Source organism: Dendropsophus ebraccatus, chromosome 4, assembly GCF_027789765.1.
Source record: "Dendropsophus ebraccatus isolate aDenEbr1 chromosome 4, aDenEbr1.pat, whole genome shotgun sequence".
Lineage (NCBI taxonomy): Eukaryota > Metazoa > Chordata > Amphibia > Anura > Hylidae > Dendropsophus > Dendropsophus ebraccatus.
In genome coordinates this window covers 3,096,812-3,122,284 of record NC_091457.1, presented here as the reverse complement: position 1 = coordinate 3,122,284, position 25,473 = coordinate 3,096,812, and the positions used below count along the sequence as shown (strand labels likewise).

The window sequence follows — 25,473 nt, the reverse complement described above, 5'->3', positions numbered from 1 at the left end:
CCCCCCCGCCCATCCTCCGCCCTCCCCCCCCCCCCATCCTCCGCCCTCCCCCCCCCCTGCCATCCTCCGCCCTTCCCCCCCCTGCCATCCTCCGCCCTTCCCCCCCGCCCATCCTCTGCCCTTCCCCCCGCCCATCCTCTGCCCTTCCCCCCTCCCATCCTCCGCCCTTCTCCCCTTGATTTGGGTGACACTATGGCTGCAGGGACAGATGTCATCCAGTTTTCCTGCTTTCTCCCCCCCGTCACGCTGCGTGGTCCGGTCCGCGGGGTCAGGGGCGGGGGGTGTCGCCATCTTGTGGACTTATCTCCTCGTTCCTCCTTCTAGTTGTGATCACAAGATTTTTAAATCTACTTCAACCTCAGAATCGCTGGACGGCGTCCCGCAACCCGGTGCTGAGAACCCACTGCGCAAACCAGGTGAGCGCTGCGTCCGACCACGGGGGGGCGCCGTGTCTGTCTCATGGTCTCCGCTCTGGTCGCCAATCTTACACTTTAAGCCTCTTGTTTCCGGCAGGGGAAAATCCCGACAATCAGGCCGAACGTTCACAGGAAAAAAGACCGCAGAGCGACCGGAAGGACGATGAGCAGCGAGAGCAGGCCGAGGTAACCATGGTGACGAGAGCCGCAGTGGAGGGTCAGTGTCCTCTTAAGCTGAAGCCTCTCATTGCATGCTGGGAGTTGTAGTTGTGTGGAGAGCGGCAGGTTGGGGATATGATGCTCCCCAGGATTAGGAGCACTGCGCCCCCCTCCCCCTCAGGCTGCGTGCAGTATTGCTGCTCGGTGAATGGAGCTGGATAGTAATACCGCACGCAGCCTGAGCACAGGGGGGCGCTGTGTAACCATGGAGAATTCAGTTAGAAGCCGCCATTAGGGATCTGCTGTTACATCTTTCATTCGGTGGTCGGTGTAACTAGGTGGTCGGGGTAACTCTGTGGGGTTTGGGTTCTTTGTCGCCCCCTGGTGTGTGACGCCACCCCTGACCTTGTGTTTCTGTGCAGATCGCGGAGGAGTCGGCTCTGGATCTGCTCCTGGAGGATCGGGATCACTTGTTGCAGAAATTGGATAATTGGAATTTTCCAATCTTTGATCTTATGGAGAAGACGGGAGGGAAGTGTGGGCGGATCCTGAGTCAGGTACGGGGCTCCGCCCCCATCACATTATAGCTTATGGCGTCCTGAGAGCTGCTGTCACTCTCCCTCCTTTCTGGTTGAGTTGTCAAAGGATCTGACGGTACTGCTGGGGTGGTCGGGAGATCCAGCATCACATTTGCTGTGGCCAGGTGGCGCACCTTGGGCGGTCGGAGATTCCTGCGGGGCAGCTGGGGTGGTCCGGGGATCCGATAGTATTGTTTCTGCCGTTTGGCGATCCGGCGGGGCAGCTGGGGTGGTCGGAGGTTCCTGCCGGGCAGCTGGGGTGGTCGGGGATCCAGCAGTTGGGATTACAAGCTGTGGGTCGGGCAGCGTTGCGGTCACAGCTCCCCCTCCCGCCGTTACAGATGGTTCCTTCCCCCGTTATGGATGAGGTGGTGAGCGGCCGGCGGTTATTGATCTCCCGCTGCCGGCACAGGCTCATTCTCGGCCTGACAACTCTCCATTATGACTTCACTCTTCTGGCTCGGTCGTCTCCCAATAAAACAGTTTTCTCCAGATTTGTCTAATGCAGCTGAAGCCGCCGCCGCTGCCAAATTGTAACAGTGAGATCATCGGCCTCCAAAATAAGAGGATGAGTAATCCGGGTCCTTCCAGGACAGCTGCCCCGACCGCATGATGTCAGAGGGGACGACCAGACAGCGCAGGAGGAGTCAGCCTGTGGGGTGGGAAGGAGCGGGAGGAGTCAGCCTGTGGGGTGGGAAGGAGCGGGAGGAGTCAGCCTGTGGGGTGTGAAGGAGCGGGAGGAGTCAGCCTGTGGGGTGGGAGGAGTCAGTCTGTGGGGTGGGGAGGAGCAGTCAGCCTGTGGGGTGGGAGGAGTCAGTCTGTGGGGTGGGGAGGAGCGGGAGGAGTCAGCCTGTGGGGTGGGAGGAGTCAGCCTGTGGTGTAGGGATCTGTGGGAGGAGTCGGCCTGTTGGGTGGGGAGGAGTCGGCCTGTTGGGTGGGGAGGAGTCAGCCTGTGGGGTGGGGAGGAGCGGGAGGAGTCAGCCTGTGGGGTGGGAGGAGTCAGCCTGTGGTGTAGGGAGCTGTGGGAGGAGTCGGCCTGTGGGGTGGGGAGGAGTCAGCCTGTGGGGTTGGGAGGAGTGGGAGGAGTCAGCCTGTGGGGTGGGGGAGGAGCGGTAGGAGTCAGCCTGTGGGGAGGAGTCGGCCTGTGGGGTGAGGAGGAGCGGGAGGAGTCGACCTGTGGGGTGGGGAGGAGTCAGGGAGGAGCTATGATTTGGTGGTCATTTTTGTTATTTCCCCCCTCCATGTGTTGGGCTCTGTGTGGGGATTTGAGGTCAGTCACTTCCCACTCTTCTTTATATTTTATCGGAATTGTGATTGCAGCTCTGGGGTACAGGCAGACAGTGCACGCCGGAGTGTTGTGCTGGGGGGGGGGGGCTATAGGAGGTGCAGACTCCGCCCCCAGAAGTCTCTCTGCCTCATGGAATGTTCCCAGTATTATAAACAGCCCAGAGCGTCTCCCCTCTACAGTGTAATACAGAAGAACTAAACATGTAGAGGCCAGTGGGAACCCACAGTGAGCGCAGCTCTGGAGGATGAGACATGGTGTGACAGCAGAATAGTGAGTGCAGCTCTGGAGTAAGAGACATGGTGTAAGGGCAGAATAATGAGTGCAGCTCTGTGGGATGAGACATGATGTAACAGCAGAATAGTGAGTGCAGCTCTGGTGGATGAGACATGATGTAACAGCAGAATAGTGAGTGCAGCTCTGGAGGATGAGACATGATGTAACAGCAGAATAGTGAGTGCAGCTCTGGAGGATGAGACATGATGTAACAGCAGAATAGTGAGTGCAGCTCTGGAGGATGAGACATGATGTAACAGCAGAATAGTGAGCGCAGCTCTGGAGGATGAGACATGATGTAACTGCAGAATAGTGAGTGCAGCTCTGGAGGATGAGACATGATGTAACAGCAGAATAGTGAGTGCAGCTCTGGAGGATGAGACATGATGTAACAGCAAAATAATAAGTGCAGCTCTGGGGGATGAGACATGATGTAACAGCAGAATAGTGAGTGCAGCTCTGGAGGATGAGACATGATGTAACAGCAGAATAGTGAGTGCAGCTCTGGAGGATGAGACATGATGTAACTGCAGAATAGTGAGTGCAGCTCTGGAGGATGAGACGTGATGTAACAGCAGAATAGTGAGCGCAGCTCTGGAGGATGAGACGTGATGTAACAGCAGAATAGTGAGTGCAGCTCTGGAGGTGACTGAAGGATATTCCCATGGTGGTTGTGCATGCTGGGAGTTGTAGTTCAGCACTACACTTTCTTCCCCTTTGTGTCTCTCAGGTCTCCTTCACTTTGTTCCACGACACGAATTTGTTTGAAATCTTCAAAATCCCAGAAAGAGAATTCATCAATTTTTTCCGTGCTCTGGAAAGCGGCTACCGGGATGTTCCATGTGAGTACGAGGCGGGGGGATGTGAGGAGAAGGTTCTAGAACCCTGCAGGAGGCAGTCAGCAATTGTTGGGGGGGGGGGGGGGGGGGAGAAGCTGATGGAGATGGCTGATAATGGTCGGGTTCTCTTACAGACCACAACCGCACTCACGCCACCGATGTCCTGCACGCCGTCTGGTTCCTGACCACACAGCCCATCCCCGGCTTCCAGGAGTTATCCAGCGACGAGGCTGGTGAGTGTCCATGCTGGGGGTTGTAGTCCAGCAGCTGGTGCGCACATATTGCATGTTGAGGGTTGTAGTCAGTGTGGTACTGGGGTACCTGGGGCCGCCAGAGGAACTGATTTCAGCGGGTGTGGGGGGGGGGCACCAGGGGAACGGATCCGGGGGGGGGGGGCTGGGGTGGAGGGGTGCCACCCACCAGAGGAATGGATCCCGAAGGGGGGGGCACCAGAGGAACAGATCTCAGGGGGGAGGGGTGCCACCCACCAGAGGAACAGGTCCCGGAGGGGAGGGGTGCCACCCGCCAGAGGAACGGATCCCGGAGGGGAGGGGTGCCACCTGCCAGAGGAACGGATCCCGGAGGGGAGGGGGGCCACCCACCAGAGGAACGGATCCCGGAAGGGAGGGGTGCCACCCACCAGAGGAACGGATCCCGGAAGGGAGGGGTGCCACCCACCAGAGGAACGGATCCCGGAGGGAAGGGGTGCCACCCACCAGAGGAACGGATCCCGGAAGGGAGGGGTGCCACCCACCAGAGGAACGGATCCCGGAAGGGAGGGGTGCCACCCACCAGAGGAACGGATCCCGGAAGGGAGGGGTGCCACCCACCAGAGGAACGGATCCCGGAGGGGAGGGGTGCCACCCACCAGAGGAACGGATCCCGGAAGGGAGGGGTGCCACCCACCAGAGGAACGGATCCCGGAGGGGAGGGGTGCCACCCACCAGAGGAACGGATCCCAGAGGGGAGGGGGGCCACCCACCAGAGGAACGGATCCCGGAGGGGTGGGGGGGCCACCCACCAGAGGAACGGCCCCTCTGTTTCCGTATGGTAGTCAGGCCCCTCTGTTTCCGTATGGTAGTCAGGCCTCTCTGTTTCCGTATGGTAGTCAGGCCTCTGTTTTTCCGTATGGTAGTCAGGCCTCTCTGTTTCTGTATGGTAGTCAGGCCCCTCTGTTTCTGTATAGTAGTCAGGCCTCTCTGTTTCTGTATGGTAGTCAGGCCCCGCTATTTCTGTATGGTAGTCAGGCCTCTCTGTTTCTGTATGGTAGTCAGGCCCCTCTGTTTCTGTATGGTAGTCAGGCCTCTCTGTTTCTGTATGGTAGTCAGGCCTCTCTGTTTCTGTATGGTAGTCAGGCCTCTCTGTTTCTGTATGGTAGTCAGGCCTCTCTGTTTCCGTATGGTAGTCAGGCCTCTCTGTTTCTGTATGGTAGTCCGGCCTCTCTGTTTCCGTATGGTAGTCAGGCCCCTCTGTTTCCGTATGGTAGTCAGGCCTCTCTGTTTCTGTATGGTAGTCAGGCCTCTCTGTTTCTGTATGGTAGTCAGGCCCCTCTGTTTCTGTATGGTAGTCAGGCCTCTCTGTTTCTGTATGGTAGTCAGGCCTCTCTGTTTCTGTATGGTAGTCAGGCCCCTCTGTTTCCGTATGGTAGTCAGGCCCCTCTGTTTCTGTATGGTAGTCAGGCCTCTCTGTTTCTGTATGGTAGTCAGGCCTCTCTGTTTCCGTATGGTAGTCAGGCCTCTCTGTTTTTGTATGGTAGTCAGGCCTCTCTGTTTCTGTATGGTAGTCAGGCCTCTCTGTTTCTGTATGGTAGTCAGGCCCCTCTGTTTCTGTATAGTAGTCAGGCCTCTCTGTTTCTGTATGGTAGTCAGGCCCCGCTATTTCTGTATGGTAGTCAGGCCTCTCTGTTTCTGTATGGTAGTCAGGCCCCTCTGTTTCTGTATGGTAGTCAGGCCTCTCTGTTTCTGTATGGTAGTCAGGCCTCTCTGTTTCTGTATGGTAGTCAGGCCTCTCTGTTTCTGTATGGTAGTCAGGCCTCTCTGTTTCTGTATGGTAGTCAGGCCTCTCTGTTTCTGTATGGTATCCAGGCCTCTCTGTTTCTGTATGGTAGTCAGGCCTCTCTGTTTCTGTATGGTAGTCAGGCCTCTCTGTTTCCGTATGGTAGTCAGGCCTCTCTGTTTCTGTATGGTAGTCAGGCCTCTCTGTTTCTGTATGGTAGTCAGGCCCCTCTGTTTCTGTATGGTAGTCAGGCCTCTCTGTTTCTGTATGGTAGTCAGGCCTCTCTGTTTCTGTATGGTAGTCAGGCCCCTCTGTTTCCGTATGGTAGTCAGGCCCCTCTGTTTCTGTATGGTAGTCAGGCCTCTCTGTTTCTGTATGGTAGTCAGGCCTCTCTGTTTCCGTATGGTAGTCAGGCCTCTCTGTTTCTGTATGGTAGTCAGGCCTCTCTGTTTCTGTATGGTAGTCAGGCCTCTCTGTTTCTGTATGGTAGTCAGGCCTCTCTGTTTCTGTATGGTAGTCAGGCCCCTCTGTTTCTGTATGGTAGTCAGGCCTCTTTGTTTCTGTATGGTAGTCAGGCCTCTCTGTTTCCGTATGGTAGTCAGGCCTCTCTGTTTCTGTATGGTAGTCAGGCCTCTCTGTTTCTGTATGGTAGTCAGGCCTCTCTGTTTCTGTATGGTAGTCAGGCCCCTCTGTTTCTGTATGGTAGTCAGGCCTCTTGTTTCTGTATGGTAGTCAGGCCTCTCTGTTTCTGTATGGTAGTCAGGCCTCTCTGTTTCTGTATGGTAGTCAGGCCCCTCTGTTTCTGTATGGTAGTCAGGCCTCTTTGTTTCTGTATGGTAGTCAGGCCTCTCTGTTTTCCGTATGGTAGTCAGGCCTCTCTGTTTCTGTATGGTAGTCAGGCCTCTCTGTTTCTGTATGGTAGTCAGGCCTCTCTGTTTCTGTATGGTAGTCAGGCCCCTCTGTTTCTGTATGGTAGTCAGGCCTCTTTGTTTCTGTATGGTAGTCAGGCCTCTCTGTTTCTGTATGGTAGTCAGGCCTCTCTGTTTCTGTATGGTAGTCAGGCCTCTCTGTTTCTGTATGGTAGTCAGGCCTCTCTGTTTCTGTATGGTAGTCAGGCCTCTCTGTTTCTGTATGGTAGTCAGGCCCACCCTAAGCTGGTAATGAGCCACTAAACTTTGACCTGACTGTTCCTTGTAGTTTGTGCAGTCTTGGAGTTAACCACTTGTATGCTGGCAGGGTGTCCATAAAGGACCCCCGCCCCCAAGCTGTGTTTCATTGTAGAAGATGAGACCACTGAACGTTGACCAGTTCAGAGAGAACACTTCATCTCCCACAATGCATCACTTGAGCTCTCTGCTGACCTGCTTTGGATCCCAGTAGAGTTTTGCAGCTCTGGATGTGACTAGAGTCATGGAAACTTCTGCTGTTGGTCTCTGCTGTTCTCTCTGATCACAAAAACCGCAGAATACTCACCTGACTGAAGCAGTCTCCCATCTTCCTCTGTGTTTTGCCAGGCACTGGGGAGCTGGTGGAGAGAGCGGACCCTTTAGGTTGGAGGTAAAATGCTGCCTGCGGCCCCAAGAGTGATTGGCACATCTGGCAATATACGCAGCCGGCGTATATGTTGGGAGGTGTAGTCCTGCAGCCGGCGTATATGTTGGGAGGTGTAGTCCTGCAGCCGGCGTATATGTTGGGAGGTGTAGTCCTGCAGCCGGCGTATATGTTGGGAGGTGTAGTCCTGCAGCCGGCGTATATGTTGGGAGGTGTAGTCCTGCAGCCGGCGTATATGTTGGGAGGTGTAGTCCTGCAGCCGGCGTATATGTTGGGAGTTGTAGTCCTGCAGCCGGCGTATATGTTGGGAGGTGTAGTCCTGCAGCCGGTGTATATGTTGGGAGTTGTAGTCCTGCAGCCGGCGTATATGTTGGGAGTTGTAGTCCTGCAGCCGGCGTATATGTTGGGAGTTGTAGTCCTGCAGCCGGCGTATATGTTGGGAGTTGTAGTCCTGCAGCCAGCGTATATGTTGGGAGTTGTAGTCCTGCAGCCGGCGTATATGTTGGGGGTTGTAGTCCTGCAGCAGCCGGTGTATATGTTGGGGGTTGTAGCCCTGCAGCAGCCGGTGTGTATGTTGGGGGGTGTAGTCCTGCAGCATCCGGTGTATATGTTGGGGGTTGTAGTCCTGCAGCCGCCGGTCAGTCTGGTCAGCACAGGGTTAAGGGGGCGGCTCGGGTTCTTTATGAGCAGCCGGTATTTCTGGTTAATTGATTGATGGGTAAATGCTGATCATTCCTCGTCGGCTGCCAAGATCTCTGCCCCCGCCCGTCCGGCTCTCCCTGTATCCTCTGCTGCAGTCAGCACTTTGCCGGCTCTTGCGGCGCATTAGGATAATAATTCTTTACATAATTAGGAAATTAAACGTCCAGGACTAAAAATATCCAAACAATGTAATGGTGGCAGCGGTGGCGTGCGGGAGGAGAGGCCGCTGCCTGGAACCAGATGCCATCCTGCCCCCCCCCCCCCCCCCGACAGCAGTGACTGACAGATCCCATCCTGGCCCCCCGACCCCCCCCCCCAGGCAGCAGTGACTGACAGATCCCATCCTGCCCCCCATCCAGCAGTGACTGATGACAGATCCCATCCTGCCCCCCCCCCCAGACAGCAGTGACTGACAGATCCCATCCTGCCCCCCCTCCCCCCCCCCCCCAGACAGCAGTGACTGACAGATCCCATCCTGCCCCCCCCCAGACAGCAGTGACTTGACAGATCCCATCCTGCCCCCCCCCAGACAGCAGTGACTGACAGATCCCATCCTGCCCCCCCCCCAGACAGCAGTGACTGACAGATCCCATCCTGCCCCCCTCCCCCCCCCCCAGACAGCAGTGACTGACAGATCCCATCCTGCCACCTCCCCCCCCAGGCAGCAGTGACTGACAGATCCCATCCCGCCCCCCATTCAGCAGTGACTGACAGATCCCATCCTGCCCCCCCCCCCCCAGACAGCAGTGACTGACAGATCCCATCCTGCCCCCCCCCCCCCCCCCCCCCCCCAGACAGCAGTGACTGACAGATCCCATCCTGCCCCCTCCCCCCCCCAGGCAGCAGTGACTGACAGATCCCATCCTGCCCCCCATCCAGGACCCCCCCTACACAGCAGTGACTGATAGATCCCAACCCGCCCCCCATCCAGGACCACCCAGGCAGCAGTGACTGAGAGATCCCATTCAGGACCCCCACTACACAGCAGTGACTGACAGATCCCATCCCGCCTCCCAGACAGCAGTGACTGACAGATCCCATCCTGCCCCCCTCCCCCCCAGGCAGCAGTGACTGACAGATCCCATCCCGCCCCCCAGACAGCAGTGACTGACAGATCCCATCCTGCCCCCCTCCCCCCCCAGGCAGCAGTGACTGACAGATCCCATCTCTGCACTTATTTTATAATGCTGTAAATAGTAATCTGCAATCTGTTGCGCCTGCACCTCTGCAGCACATCTCTGCGCTGTTGCCTACGCCCGGTTGCGAGGTCAGCCGCTCTTTGGCGTCTCTCCTGGTGGCGCGCAGTGTCAGCTCTGCTCCGCTTGTGCTGATGTGTGCAGCGCTGCAGATGGAGCTCTAAGCTTAGAGTATAAATCCCTGGAAAAACGGACAGGCATCATCATCACAACTACATCCCCTACAATGCAACGCAGCAGTAACGCACCCATCATCACAACTACATCCCCCACAATGCAAAGCAGCAGTGACACAACTACATCCCCCACAATGCAACGCAGCAGTAACGCACCCATCATCACAACTACATCCCCCACAATGCAACGCAGCAGTAACGCATCCATCATCACAACTACATCCCCCACAATGCAGCGCAGCAGTGACGCCTCCACCTTTAGTCACATGGAAAACACCTACTCTGTAGATATTAAAAATTAAAATACAATTTTTTTTAGAAAAGTTAGGATCTTAGCAAACTATTTGATCAAACAGAGTGTCCCACGTCGCCAACGTTACAGAGTGTCCCACGTCGCCAACGTTACAGAGTGTCCCACGTCGCCAACGTTACAGAGTGTCCCACGTCGCCAACGTTACAGAGTGTCCCACGTCGCCAACGTTACAGAGTGTCCCACGTCGCCAACGTTACAGAGTGTCCCACGTCGCCAACGTTACAGAGTGTCCCACGTCGCCAACGTTACAGAGTGTCCCACGTCGCCAACCTTACAGAGTGTCCCACGTCGCCAACGTTACAGAGTGTCCCACGTCGCCAACGTTACAGAGTGTCCCACGTCGCCAACGTTACAGAGTGTCCCACGTCGCCAACGTTACAGAGTGTCCCACGTCGCCAACGTTACAGAGTGTCCCACGTCGCCAACGTTACAGAGTGTCCCACGTCGCCAACGTTACAGAGTGTCCCACGTCGCCAACGTTACAGAGTGTCCCACGTCGCCAACGTTACAGAGTGTCCCACGTCGCCAACGTTACAGAGTGTCCCACGTCGCCAACGTTACAGAGTGTCCCACGTCGCCAACGTTACAGAGTGTCCCACGTCGCCAACGTTACAGAGTGTCCCACGTCGCCAACGTTACAGAGTGTCCCACGTCGCCAACGTTACAGAGTGTCCCACGTCGCCAACGTTACAGAGTGTCCCACGTCGCCAACGTTACAGAGTGTCCCACGTCGCCAACGTTACAGAGTGTCCCACGTCGCCAACGTTACAGAGTGTCCCACGTCGCCAACGTTACAGAGTGTCCCACGTCGCCAACGTTACAGAGTGTCCCACGTCGCCAACGTTACAGAGTGTCCCACGTCGCCAACGTTACAGAGTGTCCCACGTCGCCAACGTTACAGAGTGTCCCACGTCGCCAACGTTACAGAGTGTCCCACGTCGCCAACGTTACAGAGTGTCCCACGTCGCCAACGTTAGAGTGTCCCACGTCTGTACACTCTGTTTGATCAAATAGTTGTCTAAGATCCTCACTTTTCGAAAAAAATAAAAATTATATTAAGATTTTTAATATCTACAGAGCAGGTGTTTACTATGTGTACGCTGGGAGGAGTATATACGGTAAGCCCTTACACCTGTTGCTTGCTGTTGCACCTTTTGTTTTTTGACTGTACTTAAGCCACAAGCAGTGTGCAACCTGCAGTGTGAACAGAGTCATAAATGTGCTGCCAAAAATTCCCTTTTTTTCCACCTTTAGTCACATGATGCAGTGTTAGGATAGGTTGGGGGTCACACTCCTCACCCTCTGCTTCTCCTCCTCTCAGATTTGGACGGCGGGGGGAGCCACACGTATCTGACCTCCAGGAGTTGTCCGGTCACAGACGATGGCTACGGCTGCCTGGCGGCCAATATCCCGGCACTGGAGTTGATGGCGCTGTATGTGGCGGCTGCTATGCACGACTACGACCACCCTGGCCGCACTAATGCCTTTCTGGTGGCCACTAATGCCCCTCAGGTGAGTGCCGAGTCCAGACTGACCTGTATACCCCCCTCAGGGGACAAATACTGTGGCATGTAGTGTGCTGAACCCCCTGAGGACTGCCACCTGCTGGTGACTGCACAGGGGTAACTGCTGGGAAGGAGCCCTTTTTACTGACACAGGGGGAGGTGCCCTTATTACTGACATGGGGGGAGGGGCCCTTATTACTGACATGGGGGGAGGGGCCCTTATTACTGACACTGGGGGAGGGGCCCTTATTACTGACACAGGGGGGAGGGGCCCTTATTACTGACATGGGGGGGAGGGGCCCTACTTTCTTACTGACACTGGGGTGGTCCCCTCTTGCTGACACTGGTCGGGGGTTCCCCCTTACTGACACTGGTCGGGGGGTCCCCCTCTGACTAGGTACAGGTAGTGAGACCATAAATACTTCTGTAGCAACGTTTCGATCCCACCGGGGAGGGGCCCTTGTTACTGACACGTGGGGGAGGGCCCTTATTACTGACACAGGGGGGAGGGCCCTTATTACTGACACAGGGGGGAGGGGTCCTTATTACTGACACAGGGGGGAGGGGCCCTTATTACTGACACAGTGGGGAGGGGCCCTTTTTACCGACACGGGGGGGGGAGGGGCCCTACTTTCTTACTGACACTGGGGTGGTCCCCTCTTGCTGACAATGGGCGGGGGGTCCCCCTTACTGACACTGGTCGGCGGGGTCCCCCCTGACTAGGTACAGGTAGTGAGACCATAAATCCTTCTGTAGCAACTTTTCGATCCCACCGGGACCTTCCTCAAGCCATAAGGTCTGTCTTGTAGAGAGGACAAGTCTGAGAAGACATAGAGACCTTAAGGCCTGAGGAAGGTCCCGGTGGGATCGAAACGTCTCTACAGAAGGATTTATGGTCTCACTACTCGTACCTACATACAATTCTGGTTGGAGTAAAGACTGATTATCTACTCACATTGTAATTAAATATCTTCACCTGTATATCCAAAGTGTACCGAGGCCTATCTACTACTCCTATATAGTAGTCAGGCTCCACCTCCATATAGTAGTCAGGCTCCACCTCCATATAGTAGTCAGGCTCCACCTCCATATAGTAGTCTGGCTCCACCTCCATATATAAACCAAAAATACCTACTAAGGATAATTGGGGAAAACACCATTAAAACTTCAACTTTTAATAATACAATTAAAAATAGAAAAACCCCACAAACAATTAATACCATATGCTGGCGAACACAAAGTACAGGTGTAATTCTACAAGGCCACGCACCAACCACGTGGCACTCCTGGACCCTAATCCACACCAAGGTTAATGAATGCGGTAATAAAGAATAAAGATACGATCTCACCCATTCAGTTGTCCAGCTTGTTCATGGTGTCACTCCATGGTCCAGTATAGAGCAGGAGTATACACTCACAATTAGCAGGCCTTCTTTTCTCTCCCTATATGCCCCTAAGTACGTGTGTGTGTATATATGATTCTACCCCTGCTCGCACAGGGTCCGTCGGGGCACTCGCCCTAACAAGGGCGACCCCTGCCCCGATCTGTCCTTTGAAATCCAATCCCTATAGAAACCCTATATCTGCCTCCCGACGTAGCCCGTTTCTATTGGATATACCAATTATCATCAGGGGAATGACAAACAAAAAAGGGGAATGACTTGATCTGGGTATTAAAGTGCGTAAATAACAAAGTGCCTTAATATAATCACAGTGGTGACTACAAAAAAGTGTCCTGTGCAGGTAAACAAATCCCCATGCTAAAGTGCTCAATGCTGTAAACTATACCAGTGGGTAAGTAATGAGCCGATGCACTATATTAGCTCCGGGGCCTGCCGAGGTGCAGTTCACTAGTTCAGTCTACAGGTAGCCACTGCACTAGACTGCACCTCGGCAGGCCCCGGAGCTAATATAGTGCATCGGCTCATTACTTACCCACTGGTATAGTTTACAGCATTGAGCACTTTAGCATGGGGATTTGTTTACCTGCACAGGACACTTTTTTGTAGTCACCACTGTGATTATATTAAGGCACTTTGTTATTTACGCACTTTAATACCCAGATCAAGTCATTCCCCTTTTTTGTTTGTCATTCCCCTGATGATAATTGGTATATCCAATAGAAACGGGCTACGTCGGGAGGCAGATATAGGGTTTCTATAGGGATTGGATTTCAAAGGACAGATCGGGGCAGGGGTCGCCCTTGTTAGGGCGAGTGCCCCGACGGACCCTGTGCGAGCAGGGGTAGAATCATATATACACACACATGTACTTAGGGGCATATAGGGAGAGAAAAGAAGGCCTGCTAATTGTGAGTGTATACTCCTGCTCTATACTGGACCATGGAGTGACACCATGAACAAGCTGGACAACTGAATGGGTGAGATCGTATCTTTATTCTTTATTACCGCATTCATTAACCTTGGTGTGGATTAGGGTCCAGGAGTGCCACGTGGTTGGTGCGTGGCCTTGTAGAATTACACCTGTACTTTGTGTTCGCCAGCATATGGTATTAATTGTTTGTGGGGTTTTTCTATTTTTAATTGTATTATTAAAAGTTGAAGTTTTAATGGTGTTTTCCCCAATTATCCTTAGTAGGTATTTTTGGTTTATATATGATTGCCGTAAGGGGAATTTACTCCAGCGTTTAGCTGGATTTGGCATTTTTTTCCACCTCCATATAGTAGTCAGGCTCCACCTCCATATAGTAGTCAGGCCCCACCTTCAGATAGTAGTCAGGCTCCACCTCCATACAGTAGTCAGGCTCCACCTCCATATAGTAGTCAGGCTCCACCTCCATATAGTGGTTAGACCTCATTTGTGCCCCCATATAGCACTTAGGCATGATCCCTATGTAAGCATCCCCGTATCCCTCTGCTAACATCTTATATACTGGCCAGGTGTCCATAGAGGACCCTCACCCTGCCCCCTGCATCTGCTGTACTGTACAGCAGATAATACAGGTGTATACAGCATGGAGGGGCAGTGTACTGTACAGCAGATAATACAGGTGTATACAGCATGGGGGGGGCAGTGTACTGTACAGCAGATAATACAGGTGTATACAGCATGGAGGGGGCAGTGTACTGTACAGCAGATAATACAGGTGTATACAGCATGGAGGGGGGCAGTGTACTGTACAGCAGATAATACAGGTGTATACAGCATGGAGGAGGGGCAGTGTACTGTACAGCAGATAATACAGGTGTATACAGCATGGAGGGGGGCAGTGTACTGTACAGCAGATAATACAGGTGTATACAGCATGGAGGGGGGCAGTGTACTGTACAGCAGATAATACAGGTGTATACAGCATGGGGGGGCAGTGTACTGTACAGCAGATAATACAGGTGTATACAGCATGGAGGGGGGGCAGTGTACTGTACAGCAGATAATACAGGTGTATACAGCATGGAGGGGAGGCAGTGTACTGTACAGCAGATAATACAGGTGTATACAGCATGGAGGGGGGCAGTGTACTGTACAGCAGATAATACAGGTGTATACAGCATGGAGGAGGGGCAGTGTACTGTACAGCAGATAATACAGGTGTATACAGCATGGAGGGGGGGCAGTGTACTGTACAGCAGATAATACAGGTGTATACAGCATGGAGGGGGGGCAGTGTACTGTACAGCAGATAATACAGGTGTATACAGCATGGAGGGGGGGGCAGTGTACTGTACAGCAGATAATACAGGTGTATACAGCATGGAGGGGGGGGCAGTGTACTGTACAGCAGATAATACAGGTGTATACAGCATGGAGGGGGGGCAGTGTACTGTACAGCAGATAATACAGGTGTATACAGCATGGAGGGGGGGGGGCAGTGTACTGTACAGCAGATAATACAGGTGTATACAGCATGGAGGGGGGGCAGTGTACTGTACAGCAGATAATACAGGTGTATACAGCATGGAGGGGGGGCAGTGTACTGTACAGCAGATAATACAGGTGTATACAGCATGGAGGGGGGCAGTGTACTGTACAGCAGATAATACAGGTGTATACAGCATGGAGGGGGGGGCAGTGTACTGTACAGCAGATAATACAGGTGTATACAGCATGGAGGGGGGCAGTGTACTGTACAGCAGATAATACAGGTGTATACAGCATGGAGGGGGGGCAGTGTACTGTACAGCAGATAATACAGGTGTATACAGCATGGAGGAGCAGTGCACTGTACAGGAGATAATACAGGTGTATACAGCATTGAGGGGGGGCAGTGTACTGTACAGCAGATAATACAGGTGTATACAGCATGGAGGGAGCAGTGTACTGTACAGCAGATAATACAGGTGTATACAGCATGGAGGGGGGGCAGTGTACTGTACAGCAGATAATACAGGTGTATACAGCATGGAGGGGGGGCACTGTACTGTACAGCAGATAATACAGGTGTATACAGCATGGAGGGGGGGCAGTGTACTGTACAGCAGATAATACAGGTGTATACAGCATGGAGGAGCAGTGTACTGTACAGCACATAATACAGGTGTATACAGCATGGAGGGGGGCAGTGTACTGTACAGCAGGTAATACAGGTGTATACAGCATGGAGGGGGGCAGTGTACTGTACAGCAGATAATACAGGTGTATACAGCATGGAGGGGCAGTGTACTGTACAGCAGATAATACAGGTGTATACAGCATGGAGGGGGGGCAGTGTACTGTACAGCAGATAATACAGGTGTATACAGCATGGAGGAGCAGTGCACTGTACAGGAGATAATACAGGTGTATACAGCATTGAGGGGGGGCAGTGTACTGTACAGCAGATAATACAGGTGTATACAGCATGGAGGGAGCAGTGTACTGTACAGCAGATAATACAGGTGTATACAGCATGGAGGGGGGGCAGTGTACTGTACAGCAGATAATACAGGTGTATACAGCATGGAGGGGGGGCACTGTACTGTACAGCAGATAATACAGGTGTATACAGCATGGAGGGGGGGCAGTGTACTGTACAGCAGATAATACAGGTGTATACAGCATGGAGGAGCAGTGTACTGTACAGCACATAATACAGGTGTATACAGCATGGAGGGGGGCAGTGTACTGTACAGCAGGTAATACAGGTGTATACAGCATGGAGGGGGGCAGTGTACTGTACAGCAGATAATACAGGTGTATACAGCATGGAGGGGGGCAGTGTACTGTACAGCAGATAATACAGGTGTATACAGCATGGAGGAGCAGTGTACTGTACAGCAGATAATACAGGTGTATACAGCATGGAGGAGGGCAGTGTACTGTACAGCAGATAATACAGGTGTATACAGCATGGAGGAGGGGGCAGTGTACTGTACAGCAGATAATACAGGTGTATACAGCATGGAGGAGGGCAGTGTACTGTACAGCAGATAATACAGGTGTATACAGCATGGAGGGGGGGCAGTGTACTGTACAGCAGATAATACAGGTGTATACAGCATGGAGGAGGAGCAGTGTACTGTACAGCAGATAATACAGGTGTATACAGCATGGAGGGGAGCAGTGTACTGTACAGCAGATAATACAGGTGTATACAGCATGGAGGAGGAGCAGTGTACTGTACAGCAGATAATACAGGTGTATACAGCATGGAGGGGAGCAGTGTACTGTACAGCAGATAATACAGGTGTATACAGCATGGAGGGGGGCAGTGTACTGTACAGCAGATAATACAGGTGTATACAGCATGGAGAGGGGCAGTGTACTGTACAGCAGATAATACAGGTGTATACAGCATGGAGGAGGGGGGCAGTGTACTGTACAGCAGATAATACAGGTGTATACAGCATGGAGGGGGGCAGTGTACTGTACAGCAGATAATACAGGTGTATACAGCATGGAGGGGGGGCAGTGTACTGTACAGCAGATAATACAGGTGTATACAGCATGGAGGGGGCAGTATACTGTACAGCAGATAATACAGGTGTATACAGCATGGAGGGGGGCAGTGTACTGTACAGCAGATAATACAGGTGTATACAGCATGGAGGGGGCAGTGTACTGTACAGCAGGTAATACAGGTGTATACAGCATGGAGGGGGGCAGTGTACTGTACAGCAGATAATACAGGTGTATACAGCATGGAGGGGGCAGTGTACTGTACAGCAGATAATACAGGTGTATACAGCATGGAGGGGGGCAGTGTACTGTACAGCAGATAATACAGGTGTATACAGCATGGAGGGGGGCAGTGTACTGTACAGCAGATAATACAGGTGTATACAGCATGGAGGGGGGGGCAGTGTACTGTACAGCAGATAATACAGGTGTATACAGCATGGAGGGGCAGTGTACTGTACAGCAGATTATACAGGTGTATACAGCATGGAGGGGAGGAGCAGTGTACTGTACAGCAGATAATACAGGTGTATACAGCATGGAGGAGGGGGGGCAGTGTACTGTACAGCAGATAATACAGGTGTATACAGCATGGAGGAGGGGGGCAGTGTACTGTACAGCAGATAATACAGGTGTATACAGCATGGAGGGAGCAGTGTACTGTACAGCAGATAATACAGGTGTATACAGCATGGAGGAGGGCAGTGTACTGTACAGCAGATAATACAGGTGTATACAGCATGGAGGAGGGGCAGTGTACTGTACAGCAGATAATACAGGTGTATACAGCATGGAGGGGGGCAGTGTACTGTACAGCAGATAATACAGGTGTATACAGCATGGAGGGGGGGGGCAGTGTACTGTACAGCAGATAATACAGGTGTATATAGCATGGAGGGGGGGCAGTGTACTGTACAGCAGATAATACAGGTGTATACAGCATGGAGGGGAGCAGTGTACTGTACAGCAGATAATACAGGTGTATACAGCATGGAGGGGGGGCAGTGTACTGTACAGCAGATAATACAGGTGTATACAGCATGGAGAGGGGGCAGTGTACTGTACAGCAGATAATACAGGTGTATACAGCATGGAGGGAGCAGTGTACTGTACAGCAGATAATACAGGTGTATACAGCATGGAGGGGGGGCAGTGTACTGTACAGCAGATAATACAGGTGTATACAGCATGGAGGGGGGGGGCAGTGTACTGTACAGCAGATAATACAGGTGTATACAGCATGGAGGGAGCAGTGTACTGTACAGCAGATAATACAGGTGTATACAGCATGGAGGGGGTAGTGTACTGTACAGCAGATAATACAGGTGTATACAGCATGGAGGGGGCAGTGTACTGTACAGCAGATAATACAGGTGTATACAGCATGGGGGGGCAGTGTACTGTACAGCAGATAATACAGGTGTATACAGCATGGAGGGGGGCAGTGTACTGTACAGCAGATAATACAGGTGTATACAGCATGGAGGGGGGCAGTGTACTGTACAGCAGATAATACAGGTGTATACAGCATGGAGGGGGGCAGTGTACTGTACAGCAGATAATACAGGTGTATACAGCATGGGGGGGCAGTGTACTGTACAGCAGATAATACAGGTGTATACAGCATGGAGGGGGGCAGTGTACTGTACAGCAGATAATACAGGTGTATACAGCATGGAGGGGGGCAGTGTACTGTACAGCAGATAATACAGGTGTATACAGCATGGAGGGGGCAGTGTACTGTACAGCAGATAATACAGGTGTATACAGCATGGAGGGGCAGTATACTGTACAGCAGATAATACAGGTGTATACAGCATGGAGGAGCAGTGTACTGTACAGCAGATAATACAGGTGTATACAGCATGGAGGGGGCAGTGTACTGTACAGCAGATAATACAGGTGTATACAGCATGGAGGGGGGGCAGTGTACTGTACAGCAGATAATACAGGTGTATACAGCATGGAGGGGGGGCAGTGTACTGTACAGCAGATAATACAGGTGTATACAGCATGGAGGGGGGGGCAGTGTACTGTACAGCAGAATACAGGTGTATACAGCATGGAGGGGGGCAGTGTACTGTACAGCAGATAATACAGGTGTATACAGCATGGAGGGGGGGGCAGTGTACTGTACAGCAGATAATACAGGTGTATACAGCATGGAGGGGGGGCAGTGTACTGTACAGCAGATAATACAGGTGTATACAGCATGGAGGGGCAGTGTACTGTACAGCAGATAATACAGGTGTATACAGCATGGAGGGGGAGCAGTGTACTGTACAGCAGATAATACAGGTGTATACAGCATGGAGGAGGGGCAGTGTACTGTACAGCAGATAATACAGGTGTATACAGCATGGAGGGGGGCAGTATACTGTACAGCAGATAATACAGGTGTATACAGCATGGAGGGGGGCAGTGTACTGTACAGCAGATAATACAGGTGTATACAGCATGGAGGAGGAGCAGTGTACTGTACAGCAGATAATACAGGTGTATACAGCATGGAGGAGGGGGGGCAGTGTACTGTACAGCAGATAATACAGGTGTATACAGCATGGAGGGGGGGCAGTGTACTGTACAGCAGATAATACAGGTGTATACAGCATGGAGGGGGGCAGTGTACTGTACAGCAGATAATACAGGTGTATACAGCATGGAGGGGGGGCCGTGTACTGTACAGCAGATAATACAGGTGTATACAGCATGGAGGGGGGGGCAGTGTACTGTACAGCAGATAATACAGGTGTATACAGCATGGAGGGGGGGGCAGTGTACTGTACAGCAGATAATACAGGTGTATACAGCATGGAGGGGGGGGCAGTGTACTGTACAGCAGATAATAAAGTAGTATAGGTGATCGTGATTGATAATGATGGAGTGATGGTGGTAATGGATGATGGTTATGATGGATGACAAGCAGTGATGAGTGATGGATGATGGGTCATGGTGGTGATGAGTGATGGATGTTGGGTAATAGTGATGATGGTGGTGGCTCCTCAGGTGACGGTCCGTTCTCTTCCAGGCGGTCCTGTATAACGACCGGTCGGTGCTGGAGAATCACCACGCTGCGGCTGCCTGGAGCCTCTTCCTCTCTCGGCCGGGATATAATTTCCTCTCCTCTCTGGACCACGTGCAGTTTAAGCGTTTCCGTTTCCTGGTCATTGAGGCCGTTCTCGCCACCGACCTAAAGAAACACTTTGATTTTCTGGCCGAGTTCAATGCAAAGGTGGGTATGGTTGGTGTGGGGCCCCTGGGATGTGCGGGGGAGGGGACACAGCGGTCCTCACGCTTCTCTTCTCCACCGACAGGTAAACGATGTCAATAGTAACGGCATCGACTGGAGCAACGAGAACGACCGGCTCCTGGTGTGCCAAGTGTGTATAAAGCTGGCCGACATCAACGGCCCGGCCAAGAGCCGCCAGCTGCACCTCAAGTGGACCCAGGGCATCGTCAATGAGTTCTACGAGCAGGTAAGGGCCCCCGATGAGATCACAGGGATGGATTCCCGGGCCCCCAGGTCAAAAGTTAACCAAGGAGATGGGTGAGCCCCCGAGGGGATGGCTGGGCTTCCAAGGAGATCACTGGGCGGGATGATGGGGGCCCCCCAGAAGGTCAAAAGGTGAGCCCCCAAGAGGATGGCTGGGCTTCCAAGGAGATCACAGGGCTGGATTCCCGGGCCCCCCAGAAGGTCAAAAGGTGACCAAGGAGATGGGTGAGCCCCCGAGGGGATGGCTGGGCTTCCAAGGAGATCACTGGGTCGGATGATGGGGGCCCCCCAGAAGGTCAAAAGGTGACCAAGGAGATGGGTGAGCCCCCGAGGGGACGGCTGGGCTTCCAAGGAGAACACTGGGTCGGATGATGGGGGCCCCCCAGAAGGTCAAAAGGTGAGTCCCCAAGAGGATGGCTGGGCTTCCAAGGAGATCACAGGGCCAGATGATGGGGCCCCCCAGAAGGTCAAAAGGTGACCAAGGAGATGGGTGAGCCCCCGAGGGGATGGCTGGGCTTCCAAGGAGATTACTGGGCCGGATGATGGGGGGCCCCAGAAGGTCAAAAGGTGACCAAGGAGATGGGTAAGCCCCCGAGGGGATGGCTGGGCTTCCAAGGAGATTACTGGGCGGGATGATGGGGGACCCCCAGAAGGTCAAAAGGTGAGCCCCCAAGAGGATGGCTGGGCTTCCAAGGAGATCACAGGGCCAGATTCCCAGGCCCCAGGGGGGGATGATGGGGCCCCTTAGAAGGTCAAAAAGTGTCCAAGGAGATGGGTAAGCTTCCGAGGGAATGGTGGGGTCCCCAGAGAGATCACAGGGCTTCTTAGGATCAGCTGAGCGTGGCTGACCGTGACACGTTTGTCTTTCAGGGGGACGAGGAGGCCAGTCTGGGGCTTCCCATCAGCCCCTTCATGGACCGGTCATCTCCACAACTGGCCAAGCTCCAGGAGTCCTTCATCACGCACATTGTGGGGCCCCTGTGTAATTCCTATGACGCTGCCGGCCTCCTGCCAGGGCGATGGATGGAGGAGGATGAGGAAGAGGAGGAAGTGACTGAGAGTGAGGAGGAAGAGGAGGATGGAGAAGAGCTGGACACAGAGGACGAAGATGCAGATGAGATGGGACAGAGTAAGTGCAAGCTTCATAGTGAGTGCAGCTCTGAAGTATAATACAGGATCAGTAATGTATGTACACAGTGACCCCACCAGCAGAATAGTGAGTGCAGCTCTGGAGTCAACATGGGATTGTGCCCCAAGGGTTATATGTGTCCAGGTTACTAACGTTCTTCTCTTTCAGAGCCCAAAAGAAGGAAAGTTCGGCGGCGGCGGATGTTCTGTCCCATCATGCATCACCTGCGTGAGAACCACAAGGCGTGGAAGAAGATCATTGAGGAAGAGGAGAAAGCCAAACCGGAGAGCGGCAAACAGCAGCAAAGCGAAGGCTCCTCCATGTCTCCCTCAGACGAGATCCAGGTGATCGAGGAGGCAGACGAGGATGAGGAGAGGATGTCCGCCGAGGAGAAGAAGTGCTGAGACTTGTCCGCCAAGACTGTGACGCCTGACATACTGTAACCTTGTAGACCGGAGGTCTGATAACTGTGAGGAGCGGCTCTCCGGCGCCCCCTTCTATGCACTTTCACCACGTTCAGACGTTAATTATTGTACAACTTGATATCAAGTCTCTTGTGCCCTTAAAGGTGCCCGGTGCCATTGCCGAGGCTGCCCGGTGCCATTGCCGAGGCTGCCCGGTGCCATTGCCGAGGCTGCCCGGTGCCATTGCCGAGGCTGCCCGGTGCCGCCTGACTTTTTCCTTATGGTACAATCATAAACAATGACTTTTCCTACCAAAGCCGCCACTACTGGTTTTGTTTATAATATATATATTTTTTGGTCACGAGGATGTAGAAGACGATGCTCTTAAATTTTCACAATTTTTGTAAATTTTTTTTTTTTGCGGAGCTGTGCCAGATGTGGGGCCGCCGCCAGGATCAGGGAGAGTCCGTATAACCGGCTCCGTCTGTCCCAAAGACTGAAACCCGAAGTAAAGATGGACACTGGGACCGCAGCGCTTTCCCATGCCTTTTATCTATAAGAAGTGTATTTTCACATTTTACTTTAACCTTTTTTTTTTTTTTTTTCAGGTTTCTTACGGGAATTTTGTTCTCCTTTTTTAAGGTTCTGTGGTTAAATCCTGAAAAAAAAAAAAAAAAAAAGCTTAACTATTTCCGTAATGAAGGGATTTTATTTTTTTTATTTAGGCGATGATGATGATGATGATGATATATATTATATATATTTTTCCACTCTCTTTCTCAGGATTTTTAGGTATTTAGTGTCTTTGTAAACACCCGGCAAAAGAAGGAAAAAAAAAAATACAAAAAAGGCAAAAACAAACAAACAAAAAAACCTTATCTCCACGTGTAAAGATCTGGTGCAGCTGTTTGTCCGCACCTGCCGCCTTCACTCTTCTATAAATATACGTGTATATACCTCTTCTCTGGATGCTGTGTGATTGTGTCCCCTAGCTGTGCTGCACCTGCCTATAGGGGTATATACCTCTTCTCTGGATGATGTGAGATGGTTTCCTAGCTGTGCTGCACCTGCCTATAGGGGTATATACCTCTTCTCTGGATGCTGTGTGATGGTGTTCCCTAGCTGTGCTGCACCTGCCTATAGGGGTATATACCTCTTCTCTGGATGCTGTGTGATTGTGTTCCCTAGCTGTGCTGCACCTGCCTATAGGGGTATATACCTCTTCTCTGGATGCTGTGTGATGGTGTTCCCTAGCTGTGCTGCACCTGCCTATAGGGGTATATACCTCTTCTCTGGATGATGTGAGATGGTGTTTCCTAGCTGTGCTGCACCTGCCTATAGGGGTATATACCTCTTCTCTGGATGATGTGAGATGGTGTTTCCTAGCTGTGCTGCACCTGCCTATAGGGGTATATACCTCTTCTCTGGATGATGTGAGATGGTGTTTCCTAGCTGTGCTGCACCTGCCTATAGGGGTATATACCTCTTCTCTGGATGATGTGAGATGGTTTCCTAGCTGTGCTGCACCTGCCTATAGGGGTATATACCTCTTCTCTGGATGCTGTGTGATTGTGTTCCCTAGCTGTGCTGCACCTGCCTATAGGGGTATATACCTCTTCTCTGGATGCTGTGTGATGGTGTTCCCTAGCTGTGCTGCACCTGCCTATAGGGGTATATACCTCTTCTCTGGATGCTGTGTGATGGTGTTCCCTAGCTGTGCTGCACCTGCCTATAGGGGTATATACCTCTTCTCTGGATGCTGTGTGATTGTGTTCCCTAGCTGTGCTGCACCTGCCTATAGGGGTATATATACCGTCTCTCTGGATGATGTGTGATTGTGTTCCCTAGCTGTGCTGCACCTGCCTATAGGGGTATATACCTCTTTGGATGCTGTGAGATGGTTTCCTAGCTGTGCTGCACCTGCCTATAGGGGTATATACCTCTTCTCTGGATACTGTGAGATGGTGCCCCTAAGTGTGCTGCACCTGCCTATAGGGGTATATACCTCTTCTCTGGATGCTGTGAGATGGTTTCCTAGCTGTGCTGCACCTGCCTATAGGGGTATATACCTCTTCTCTGGATGCTGTGAGATGGTGCCTCTAGCTGTGCTGCACCTGCCTATAGGGGTATATACCTCTTCTCTGGATGATGTGAGATGGTGCCCCTAGCTGTGCTGCACCTGCCTATAGGGGTATATACCTCTTCTCTGGATGCTGTGTGATTGTGTCCCCTAGCTGTGCTGCACCTGCCTATAGGGGTATATACCTCTTTTCTGGATGCTGTGTGATTGTGTCCCCTAGCTGTGCTGCACCTGCCTATAGGGGTATATACCTCTTCTCTGGATGCTGTGAGATGGTGTTTCCTAGCTGTGCTGCACCTGCCTATAGGGGTATATACCTCTTCTCTGGATGCTGTGAGATGGTGCCCCTAGGTCTGCTGCACCTGCCTATAGGGGTATATACCTCTTCTCTGGATGCTGTGAGATGGTGCCTCTAGCTGTGGGGTTCTCATTTATAGTAATAGGTCGTATCACTTTGCGCCTTCTCTAGCAGAAGACGTGGCCTCCTCTATATAACCTATCCCATAGTAAGGTGGTGGTTGTTGTTCTTGTCCTCACCAACCAATCAGCTGAGCCTTCTGTTCTGTTTGAGAAAATAAAAGCTGTGCTGTCATTGGTTTCTATGGGCAACAGACTATTAAGACGTAAGGCCCATATAGCAACCAATCACAGCTTAGCTTTCACTTCTCTTTCCAGAAGCAGTAGCTGAGTTCTGGTTGCTAGTGGTAACAAGGTAATGGTGGCTATGTTGTTCTCTGTCACCCCACCCCCTGGGGTGGTAACTTCTCTGCGCTCGCACCCTGGGGCTGTTTGTGGGGGTAATAGAAATCCACTGATGGGTGGAGTTCCCCTTTAAATGGTTTTCTGTGAGCTTCTAAACCAGCAGCACAGGATGAATGAGCTTCTGCAGGGCCCCAGGGAGGTAGATGGGTCCAGTTCATTGTGTGACAACCTCCCCCCAGGCCAGGACATCACCCAGCTTTTCATATACTCAGTGCTCCCATTCACCAGTCATGAAGCAGGAGGCTCAGGATGAGCACACCTCTAGGTTTGCATTGTGGAATATAAAGCTACTGCACCTGACCTGAGGGTGGTGCTGTGATGTGTAGGCGGTTAGCACAGCTCAGAAGGTCATGGAGCTTACCTGCACCTGGAGACAAGAGTGGTGCGGTCTCTGGAGGAAAGAGGCTTTGTTCCTGCTGGTACAGATCCAGGGCCAACGCTTCATCACGGCCAACGCTTCATCACTGCCACCTTCCCTCCATCAGCAACTGAAGCCGGTGACTCAGGGCCGACTGCTCTGAGCAGATGAATCACCGCAAGAACAGAGACCTGATGCGTAATTACATGCAACCATTATATCAGTGATGGCATCCAGGGGGCGGGGCTGTGACTACCTCTCTATACACATAGTACACAGGCTGGTCTCAGCAAGAATAGACAAATAGCTTTTCCTGTAGTATAATGCGTGTGGGTCACATCATTGTATAATATATCAGCGATGTCACCAGGGGGGCGGGGCTGTGACTACCTCTTCTACATATATCTCACCACACACTGGA

General features: G+C 52.4%; 1 protein-coding gene across 1 annotated transcript; it reads left to right on the top strand.

Moving 5' to 3' along the window:
* Nucleotides 1-208: 208 nt before the first annotated feature.
* On the top strand, nucleotides 209-22,813 carry PDE3B (phosphodiesterase 3B). The gene is made up of 10 exons (XM_069967765.1): nucleotides 209-416; nucleotides 514-602; nucleotides 998-1,132; nucleotides 3,445-3,556; nucleotides 3,688-3,786; nucleotides 10,808-10,998; nucleotides 19,855-20,058; nucleotides 20,141-20,302; nucleotides 21,190-21,448; nucleotides 21,617-22,813. Exons 1-10 carry the CDS (start codon nucleotides 209-211, stop codon nucleotides 21,850-21,852), a joined length of 1,695 nt encoding a protein of 564 aa, XP_069823866.1. The 3' UTR covers nucleotides 21,853-22,813.
* The last annotated feature ends 2,660 nt before the right edge of the window (nucleotides 22,814-25,473 follow it).

What these genes read in the sequence shown, in the direction of transcription:
- PDE3B (XM_069967765.1), top strand. Translation starts at nt 209, where the DNA reads ATGTCATCCAGTTTTCCTGCTTTCTCCCCCCCGTCACGCTGCGTGGTC. An exon ending in TGGCCACTAATGCCCCTCAG is followed by an intron (nt 10,999 to 19,854) that starts GTGAGTGCCGAG and finishes GTTCTCTTCCAG; the next exon opens with GCGGTCCTGTATAACGACCG. An exon ending in TGCAGATGAGATGGGACAGA is followed by an intron (nt 21,449 to 21,616) that starts GTAAGTGCAAGC and finishes CTTCTCTTTCAG; the next exon opens with AGCCCAAAAGAAGGAAAGTT.